This window comes from Chelonia mydas, chromosome 2, assembly GCF_015237465.2.
Source record: "Chelonia mydas isolate rCheMyd1 chromosome 2, rCheMyd1.pri.v2, whole genome shotgun sequence".
NCBI classification, from domain to species: Eukaryota; Metazoa; Chordata; order Testudines; family Cheloniidae; genus Chelonia; species Chelonia mydas.
In genome coordinates, this window is record NC_057850.1 from 93,630,315 (window position 1) to 93,641,652 (window position 11,338).

Sequence of the window (11,338 nt, forward strand, 5' to 3'; positions counted from 1 at the left end):
AAACAAATGAAGGAAAAAGTCTCCTACTTCCTTGCCACTTTTACATGACTATAAACACTGTCAATAACACCCTCTCATGTTATAAGGCTTTCACTCCGACCTCCAAGAGACTCTGAAAAGCAATACCTATTCCGATTTCATCAAACTCATACTGTAGCACAAAATCTTAACGGCTACCTCAGATGCTCCTTGTATCAACAGGTTGGCATAGCTGACTGTCACACATTCCACACACTTGGGACATATTCTGCTTTAACAATGATGAGGTCAACCTTCAATATGGAGTTGTAATTAGTGACTTCACAATTAGACTAAAAAATTAGTTAAAAGAGAAAATGCTAATTCAATAATTTCCTTTAAAAAAACTAGGAAGGAAGCAATTATAAATTCTCTCCAATATTAAGAGATTCCCTGAATATTATAAATTTACATTTTGACATATGACTGTTTTGGGCATGACAGGAGAAAAATTATAAAATTTTGGAGGTTAATCAAAAATGTTAACTAGAAGTTAAAAAGTTCAACCCTAAAACAGTGGAATTTTCTGGATGGTCAGCAAACTGAATACCACAGAAGGCATATGGCATGTGTCCATGCTCTTCCAGCTTTCAAGTGTAAAGCGTTGTGATATGCTAAAAGGCTAAAACCTGTTACAAAAATGCCAATGAAGAAGACATATATAGCAGGAATTTGAAGTATTTCAACTCTTGGAGAGCTCTGCTGCTTGCAGCACATGATAATTTCTAAGTATGGCTTTCCCCAGAGATTCCTGTTAACAAATAAAAGGAGTACCCAGTGGATAACTGTAGCAAGAGGTGCATGCAACAGGAGCCAAGCAACAAAATATAGTGTAGTTAGTTGCGTAGGGTGCCAAATTGCAAATTATCCCACACAAAGAATTGTGAAGAAAAAAACAAAAACAAAATAAAAACAAGAAAATCCACTTTCTACTCACACAACAGTGACAACACTTGCTACTGTTACACTGAAGTTTAAAATTGTACTAGGAACATTAAAATTTCCATTTAACTTGATTTATTTATTTATTTTACCAGCGCTCCCCTTTATTTTGTCTTTTGAAAATCTACAAAAGTCTGTCCCGATCAGGAAAATAAGCTGGAAGAAAAACCTAATATTCTTATACCCACCCACTTCCCCCCACCCGCCCCACCTTTTGGGGGGGGGGGGGGGAGGGAAGGAGAATAACAATTTTTTTAAAGAGTTATCTGTTGCTCCCCTGCTCCATCAGGTTTTTAAGACCTCCTAATAAACCCTTTCCAATTTTTCCTTGCTTTAGTACTTCTCTATTCCAGAACCTGATGCGTCAAACAACATGCTGGCAGAAGAACTGGATTACGCTTCCTTTAAATCATGACGTTGTGGTTAGTTAGCCAGGGTGTGGGGAAGCAATTAATATTAAGCAATTTCAGTGTAGTAGTATAGGACTGACTGAGATACCTCTGCAGCATATAAGCAGTCTAGGGACTAAAAATATAAAAAAACTACATTTTATATTATATAAAAGTATACAAATATATAAATAACCAGATAGGCTCCCATTTTGCCAAAAGCTGAGCAATTAAAAAAAAAAGGTACGCTAAAAGATGTTCTGACTTTCAGTGTTGTTGAGCACTTAGAGCTCCCACTGAAATCAATGGAAACTCTCAGAGGTGTTGAACACCCACAATCAGCACAGTAAGAATTATTCTTCCTACTTAAAAAAAAAGATTGTCCCAAGTTGGTAAGATTCTGACAAAAATCAATCTATCCATCTTTTAAAGGAGACAGACTGCTAAACAGTATAACTCCATGACTATCATAGTGCAATTCCAGTTGATACACTTAATCCTAACATCAAGCATAAAAATACTATAACAATCTCTTACCCCACCAGAAAAAAAAGTTGTTTAAGCGTGATACTAAAATACTATCCTTTGTGAAGAATGTAAAGATGTTTCTAAATGTTTCTACAGTAGTATAAAACAGCAGGTTACTTGTACCAGAAAGTAGCATCTTACATTTTTACACTGTTCTACTGACTTTCAGTTGCTGCCATCTGGTGGAAAACAGACTGAACTAAAAGTAAAAAAGTAAAGTGCCTTGGTGCCAGTTTTTAAAGTGTCAGTATATACAAAACAAATATTCTACCTCTATCACTTATATAATGTAGAAAAACACTGTTGTTTATGGTGGAGAGTCACAACTTTGAAATACTTTATTTACACCAAAGCATGTCTCAAACGTAGTTTGGTCATAACTTTCCATACACTGGAACTTATACAAATAGGACACTTTTACAGGACAGTTGAAATTAACTTCCCCCATCCTCGACTGCAAAAGTGAGGGCCTTGATTAATTACCCATTATTAGAGTAACAAAAAAAGTGCTGGTTATTTTTAGTGTTATGGGGGTAGAGGGAGGGAAAGGTTCACTAAAGGTCATGGGGGGCGGGTCCACAAACAAAGAGAAAAATGTGAAGGAGAGCCCACAGGACACACAATTGACAGCAGCAAAGGGTGGCCATCAGAAAGTAGTGTGGTGACTGCCACTGTGGGGTGAGGGAGCCCTGTCATGGTTTTCCACAGCTAGTGGAAGTCAGAGGGCATCCCTAAATTCTGCATGAACATGGGTCATGACATGCACCTGCTTCTCCCTCCCCTGGAAATACCTCGGAAGGAAGAAAGATCAGATGTCCCTAGAGATTGGCAGGCACAATTACACATGAACCTGTCTCAGGACAGCACTAGACACTATCACTCAACCAAATAATACGGATACTTGAAAAGAACATTCGGGGAGCAGAGAGAGGTTGATAGCTGCTGAAGCCGACTGACCTTACTTCCTCCTTCATACACTTGGGAGGGAACACTCCCAGGAAGAAATGTGTGATGTAGTCAGTTTATGCTTGCCCAACACAACTGCCCCTCCTGCCCTAGACACCCCATGTCAATCCCTCCCGCCGTAACATTCTTTTACCCCAATAATAAATAAATAAATCAGGACCACAGTAAGGAGAGTTGTAAGGGTGGACAGCAGAAAAACTGCATTAATTTTAATTCCTGAATTCAAATAGTGAACTCAGTATTTATTATATCCCACTAATTGAAACCTGCTACGTAATATTTCATTTTATCTCAAATCACTAACTCCTATAATGCTGGTTGTTATTTAAACTCAGCTTTACGTCTCTTGCCCACACCACTGACATACTTTTTTTTTTTTTTTTAAAAAGCAGCTGTAGTCCGAATTATGTAAAAGGCACAATTTATTAGAACTGTGCCAAATTCATCAAGGGTCTACCTTGGCTGAGGTTCTTGAGGTTGATGGACTCTTCACCAGGATACCAACATGCCTTGAAGCAAAGCAGCTGTAACCTCCACTGGGGCTCCACTGAGAATTCAGGGTGCTCCAACTCCATAATCCTAAATTAGCCTTAAATCTAAAAATGGAGCATTGGGAGCCTTGGCTAACCATATGTCCCACATTTCAGGCAATGATATACAATCATTTTATTTTGCTAGTCACTTCCTTTCCAGAAGAGAGACAAACATGAAATTCAAGTCACCCAAAGAAAGCAACAACCATAAAAAGTGCATCAGCACAGAGAAAAAAAATCCATAAATTCGCACTCATACATATACCGTCTTATGAAATGACCAATGAACATAAATAAATCATGTCAATTTAGCTATCTTTCTTGTCAATGACTTGAATTATTTCTATTATTTCACTGTTTCTTTTAAACCACATAACATTTGGGAAATATGTTAACTTCTAATAAAATTTGTAGTAGTACAACGAAATGATTTTTAAAAAGTAAGCCTCACCAGGCAGCACTGTCCTAATGGTATATTTGCTACTTAAATATCTATAGTAAACTAAAACCTTATGTACTTATAGTACAACAGACAGAAGAGGACTTGGAATTCAAGACTACAAGTTGGCCAAGAGAAAAATGTTGATGCTCCTCTTCTAGTAAGTAAAGTTATAAATACATCGGAGAAAATAAATTTCTTCAAATCTTTTTAGTCTGATAGTTTGAGTGACTAAGGAGCGCAGAAGCGGCATCAACAGAGCGCTTCTTCAAACCAGTAGCACAATTGGTACAACCACAGATCAGGGAGAATATTCAAGTCAGAATTTACTTACTCCATTAGTAAGCTATTAATATAGTCGTTACCGTCCATATAGCCAAACTGGAAGTTCCTAAGGAAGATACAAAGAAACAAGAAGTAAAGCCAATCAATTGTACATTAAAGAAATGAAAATTATAGACAACAGTCAAAAATATTCTTCCTACAATATTTCTCTAATAAAACTGAAAAACTACGTAGGGCAGCAGCAACTGCTACAGTCTTCACATTCATGTATTACTATAAAGATGTAAAAGTATGGATTGGCTGCCATAAGAGGAGAGATTAATAAGTCTGGAACTTTTCAGCTTGGAAAAAAGATGATTAAGGAGGAGGAAATATAATAGAGGTCTACAAAATCATGACTGGTGTGGTGAAAGTAAATAAAGAAGTGTTATTTACTCCTTCTCAAAGCACAAGAACCTAGGGATCACCAAATGAAATTAATAGGCAGCAGGTTTAAAACAAACAAAAGGAAGTATTTTTTCACACAATGCACAGTCAACCTGTGGAACTCCTTGCCAGAGGATGTTGTGAAGGCCAAGACTATAACAGGGTTCAAAAAACTAGATACATTCATGGAGGATAGGGCTATCGATGGCTATTAGCCAAAATGGGCAGGGACGGCATCCCTAGCCTCTGTTTGCCAGAAGCTGGGAATGGGCTCCAGGGGATGGATCACTTGATGATTACCTGTTTTGTTCATTCCCTCTGGGGCACCTGGCTTTGGCAACGGTCAGAAGACAGGATACTGGGCTAGATGAATCTTTGGTCTGATCCAGTATGGTCGTTCTTATGACTAACCTCCAAACTTACAAAACAGCCCACCATTCTCAGACGCTACTCTTTGTACCTTATGTTTTGGTCTGATACACTTACTACATGTTCCCCTGGCTTAAAAAAAAATTAAGTCTGCAATGGGAGAAAAGAACAGAAGTGAACAAGCACGTTCTTTTTTTTCTGGATTACACAGACACCCCTGGAACGCAGCAGGAAGATCAGATAGGGAGAAAAAGTGTAGCAATCGAATTCAGTAACTAAAAAACAATTTATTTATAAATAAATATTTGCAAGGAGGTCTTTTTTTTCTTAAGGATTTTTAAAAAAATCTCAAACTTTAAGTTTCAGTTGACTGACAACAAGAATCATACTTGATTTTGGCAAACTAATAGGCTAATTATGGTGAAAGTATTGCCATGAAAACATTACAGTTCATAACAGTTATGTTGCACAGTTTGCACTCCTGAAATGAGAATGTAATGAAGAACAATCCATTAAATCAGTATTTCTCAAACAGGGGGTTACAAAATGCAATTAGGGAAATTACAATCTAAAGCAAAGAAAATCTCACTCCCCTACACCTCACACACCTTTACTCTTCAAGGTGAAGTATTCTGTCAAGCTCTCAAAGACACAAACAAATAAATTACACAGGCTTATCCTTGTTATCATTGATATTTTATTGTAAATGTAAGATCATAAAATTTTTTACTTCAAATAAGGGACTGCCAACCTCAAAAGGTGAGAAACGCTACATTAAATGACAGGCATATAGGGCAGGGAATAAAAGCTATGCTACCATAGTATCACATACACATACCTGTGAAAATGGTCTCTGTAATCTTTAGCGACTTCTTGAATAACAGACTTTAGCCTATTCAAAAAAAAAAAAAAAAAAAACTGTTACAACTATAATAGAGTCAACTTTGGATTTACAAGGTTCAAATAAATAACCATTTGGCTCTTTGAATAAGGAGTGAATGCTATCTACTCAGCAATGGAAAACAGTGATTCCCCTTTCTCACTAAGAAAACTCACCTTCCTCACAAAATGAATAAAGTACCTGTTAAAATGCTATCTTCATTGGACCAGACATAATTAAATTATCTCTACTGCCACCAGCAAATGTACCATACCAACCTCCAAGAAAATCCCAGTAAATGGTACAAATTAGCACAAAAAGAACTTAAGAACATAATCATTTTTAATACATGAGTGTCTCCTGAAAAAGTCATGGTTGCCTAGAGGGTTATGTGTCCTCAATTTCCTTAGCAAATTATTATCCAGCTGGATAAAAGGCATTCCTTCAAATGGATATCCAACACTTTATTTTAATGGTACAAATGACTAAACTTACTGATGATGTCTTTTTAAAATATGTGACTGACAGTACAGAGTTGAAGATCAATCTTTAACAACATTTTTTTTTAAATCAAAAGTAACCTCATAATTGACTGACCTCTAGCATTCTTTTCTAACTTTTAAATATTTAAAATTTAATTTAATACAATGATCTTAAAAGCTACACATCCTATTTGCAGGAAGATCACAGGATCCTGGACTCTGACTGGCCCTACCTATAGTTATGCAATAATAATCAATGTTCTATCAAGATACTTCTTATAAAAGGCCCAATTTTCACCTGCAATTGCACCTGAAAAATCCTATATTTGCATTTCAAATCTATGTAAATGAATGCCCAATTAACCCTTTTAATTATGGTACTTTCTGTAGCCCTTAATCATCAAGTAGTCATATATGCCTTAGTGGGGCCACTCACTAAGGTCTACAGAATCAGGTCTTCGTTAAGTCTAGCACTCTCAGAAAATGTGCAAATATCAGTGCTTTTCAGTTCAACTCTCACTTTGTGAACATTTAAAACAGCTTCAAGAATTTGAATATTCCTTTCCGATATGAGATAAACTAGTAAAGATAAATCTTGATGACATTCCAATATCCAAACCAGCACAAATTCTTTACTTTTCACAGTGAATGTCAATAATACTGTACCTGGTATGTTCAGCTGAAGAGTTTTTGTCATCAATAATCGCAATCGCCACAAGTTTTCCTAAAATACAGAATAAGATATCTAAATTCACCATATTGCTCTTGCAAGGGAATCTTATTATTTTGTCTGGGAAGCTGAGATCACTACTACCTCCCATTCTCCAACTCTCAGATCATAGAACCATTCAGTTTTGAAAACAATTACCCAAATCTTGGGGTGTACAAAGAGCCCTTCTCAACTGTCCCAAAGAAGCTATACAAACATCTGATTACATACACCAGTTTGTACTAATCTATTGAAAATAAATGAAACGTGACTGAATGCCAGATTAGCATGACTATTGGAAAAAATAAAGAGGGGAAATCAAGTTTGTTCCAGTCTCTCTGTTCACAACCACCAGAGCTCTGTCGTTTTAAAAGTTCAAAACGTTATTTGTATCAACTCATTAATCACTGTTGTGACTTGATTCGTTTAATTAAAAACTTTGAGTATTATTCTTTACAACTTACATGAAGAAATGTTAGAATTTTATTTGAATTCTTGGCTGTGCCACCAGGTCAGAAAAATAGCTTCTTATATGGTTCGTAGTCCACTGTTAGAAGAACTTCACTTTCAAATCACCCTGTGCACAGATTTATTGAATAACCATGTAGAATGTAATGGAACCAAAATTCTGAATTTACTGGTCCTTGCTTGGTTTAGTTCGTGGAAGTTTTGAAGCACCTTTCAATCAATATTTAGGTCAAATTATCTCTTATGTCGGGCAAACTCAGCACAGGGAGTAAGAAATGCCTCAAGTTTTGACTGATTTTTTTTCAAATCACTCCTCCCCCCGTGTTAGGAAAGTTGAGTTTTCCCACAGTGGAATGAGCAGTGAATTGGCCACCTAAAATCTCAAGATCTAGGCAAACAACATAGTGCTATTTATCATCCCCAGCCTCCAAGGCTCCAATACCTCCCTACTGATTGCTGCTGCCCCTGAACTGCACCCCAGGCAAGGAGATTCATGTAGAGGGAGAACACACATAAGATGGATAATATTGACAATGTCAATATTCTCCTGTTCAGGGAATCCTTGAAGGGTTCGAGAATGAGAAAAGAGATAATGCAACTTCCACAGCTCCTCCCCATTCCACTTCTCCATGGTGCAGTTGCAGAGGGATTTCTTTGAGGTTGGGAGAAGGACTAAAAATGTGATGGGGGTAGGGACTTTCTCCCATCACCTTCCATGCTCCCACCGCAAACCCACTTGTCCTTGTTCCCTTTAGACCTTAACATATTAACATCTCAATGCCTCTTTATTAGAGACACTTCTCTCAAGTGCTTTTGAGATTTCTAGAGAAACGTGGATGAATTCAGAAGTCTCATTGTGGGCAAGATATTCCTTCATAATGATATTGGACACAACTTGAAGATACGTATTCTTTATCGCATTGACAGAATCAACTAATGTCTTTTGCTATTTCGCAAAATAATCACTGTTATAACTAATAGGATTTGCTAATACTGATGATGGAACTGAAACTATAATTAAAAGGTGTTCCAGCACTTTTATACATTTCTATTTATAATACAGAAACTGCTATACATGTTCATAATGATCTAAATTAGTTGACATTTTACTTTCTTGAATTTGAAAAAAGTCAGTGTTTTGGTGTATAAAGGCCTACATTTTCAGAGGCAGATAGCAATTTTGGATGTCCAACTTGAGAGATCTTAAAAAGGGGTTGGTTCTCAGAGAGTGACTAAGCACTTTCCGAAAATCAGGCTCCTTCAAGCCATCTTAAGTTTGGTATCTAGTTACCTCTGAAAATTTACACCATAGATGTTAAACTACACTCATGTATCTATTTTAAACACTAGCTGTAATCCTGTACCTCTCAGGTGTATAGGATAACAGATTATTCTTCTCAACTGAAATTCCACAAACCAAATAAAATTTGATTTGAAAGAAGTACCTCCATGAATATCCATTATTTTTTTCTCCTATCCAACCCCCAAATAATTCAACACAATTGAGCCAAACTAGGTTTGCAATGCTCCTTAAACATACATCACAAAACTCTCATACATACATACATGTTCACAAGGCTCCTGGAGGGTAATCTACACAACACCAATGAAACATAGTTTAGTCTAATCTCAAACTTGTAGTCTACTCAGTTTCGCTGAACAGTACAGAATTGGCAACTCTATACTGTGTGTATTTTGGAGCTAAAAATAAGGGCTTCATCCAAAGTCCATTAAAGACAAAGGAAAGACTTACACTGACTTCAGTGGGTTTGGATCAGTCCCTAAATGCAGAAGGTTTTCCTAAAATAAAGAGCAACACATCCAGATTTCCTGCAGAGTTTAGTCAGGAATCATGCATGCTTTCTATGATCTTTCTAGAAGGATGAAATTTGATTTAACTCAGCCCAATTGTGATTAGGTATTAAAGTATGTGTACTGAGGTCCACGTGAGATTTTTAGTGTACTAAGAATCAACTGGGAAGTATGAGCCTTAAATCTGAATGTAATTTCTTTTGGAGGCTTAAAAATAATTTTTATTCCATTTTCTTTGTGGCTTCAGTAAATATTGTAAATAACTTGAAGGTGGGAGCATCTTACCTGTATCTCCAAGTTCATAGAGTGTAAACCCATCTACATTAAGATACGCTTGGAATCTCTCTCGGTTTATCCAAGATGATAGATCACCATCTTCATATTCTCCAAAATGGAAAAATTGAGAATATTAACACCAGCAATGCAGTAAGAAAATTGCTAAATGGTTAGGATGGACAGTAAGAGCAGAAATATATGGCTGTATAAGGTAATACTCTACCTTCCACTTCTGAAGATATGGGTTAAAATCTTAAATGGAAAAAAAAGTTTGGTGATTTCATACATTCCTCAAATGTTTCGAAGGGGAATGACTGACAGCCTTTTCTTCAGAAAAGCCCAGAGGGAGAGTAAAAGGAAAGCAACATGGTGCTAGCAAAAGGCAGACCACTGATTATGTGTAAACTGTAAATATGGAATTTTCTTCACTGTAATGTTTTAAGTACTTTAACTGCAAATAAAACTGGTAATTTTTGGTGACTTTTAAAGACTTTGTTTTCTCAAACCACAAAATCTATTTTCGATATATCCACGATACTGTTGATGGCAAAAGGCAATTATGATGCAGCAAGTTGGCAAAAAGGAATGGTTAACATCCTCTAAAATTTAGAAATGAAATTACAAAATAAAGCAGTAAGGACACAAAAAGAAACAAAACTGTGACCTAATATGGACTTAAAATACAACAAAATGCCCTGTATGCCGGTAGGTGCAACCACCACCACATGTTGAGCTGAACAACAGATATTTGGACACAATCACACAGAATGAGTCATATTGGGAAACTCTAACGTCGACTATTAAGAGGTTAACACTTCCGGATATGACTAATCAAACATTTGTTATGGCGTGAAGGGTACAGCTAACTTAAGATTTTAAAAATAGACCATTCTTGAGTTAACAAAGCACCCTTCATTTCCTATACCAACTCTCAAAAGTTCTTTATGCTGAAACATGCTTCCCTCCTTTCTTGTTTGTTCAGATAACAAAACAAAATAAAACAATGGCATAACAGTATTATAACAAACTTTTAAAGTGAATTTATTATGGAAAATGAAAATGAAAAAGAAAAGGTATGGGAAAGTTCATTCCCAAAAGGTAATTTCTTTACTAGTGAATAGTTTCTCTTGAGACTATGAATTGCCTTTTTTTTTTTTTTTTTAGCTTAAACAGTATTAATGTAAGGGTTTCAAACATTGAAACAGGTTTTAATTAATAAAACAATAGCAAGTAAACATTAACCCTTCTAGGACTGTCATTTTCCAGAGGACCCAATAAATGAATAGGTAGGAGGATATAATGATACATTTATGCCCACTATCTCACTCAAATGGGTTTATAGCAGAACTACAAATTCATTAAGGGGGTAGTGTAGTCTAGTGGTCAGGATGCTAAACTAGGAATCAGGAGATATGGATTTATTCCTGGCTCAGACATTAAACCATTATGTGACCCTGGACAATTCACTTTACGACAGTAGAACCCAGTTTATCCAACACTTCGTTATCCAGCTCTCCGTATTAACTGAAAAACCGGCGTGCACAGGTCCAGAAGAAGGCAATATCTCTGTTGGCTGCTAGATAGAGCTGCTGCCTTGCACTTTTTCCATTCTCCGGATTATCTGAATTTTTGATGATCTGATCTGGCCCTGGTCCCAATTAGATTAAACAGATTTCTGCTGTACTTTGTGAGTGTTTCCCCTCTCATTCTTTGTCACCTCTACTTAGATTATGAGCTCTTTGGGGTCAGGGACTATTTCTTAATATGTTTGTATAATACCTAGCACTGGTACCCTGATCTCAGCTGAGATGTATAG

General features: G+C 36.4%; 1 protein-coding gene across 4 annotated transcripts in view; it reads right to left on the reverse strand.

The window, feature by feature from the left end:
* Positions 1–11,338, reverse strand: part of TMX3 (thioredoxin related transmembrane protein 3) — an 80,538-nt gene that overhangs the window by 24,738 nt on the left and 44,462 nt on the right. For 3 of the 4 annotated variants that reach the window (XM_037892897.2, XM_043539924.1, XM_027829005.3), the window contains exons 10-13: positions 9,532–9,630; positions 6,924–6,981; positions 5,734–5,787; positions 4,150–4,206 (exon numbers count right to left, since the gene is read on the reverse strand). The exons of the other annotated variant lie outside the window; for it this stretch is intronic. In XM_037892897.2, coding sequence (XP_037748825.1) covers positions 4,150–4,206; positions 5,734–5,787; positions 6,924–6,981; positions 9,532–9,630 — 268 coding nt within the window. The remainder of the gene's footprint in view (positions 1–4,149; positions 4,207–5,733; positions 5,788–6,923; positions 6,982–9,531; positions 9,631–11,338) is intronic. 4 annotated transcript variants of the gene reach the window in all.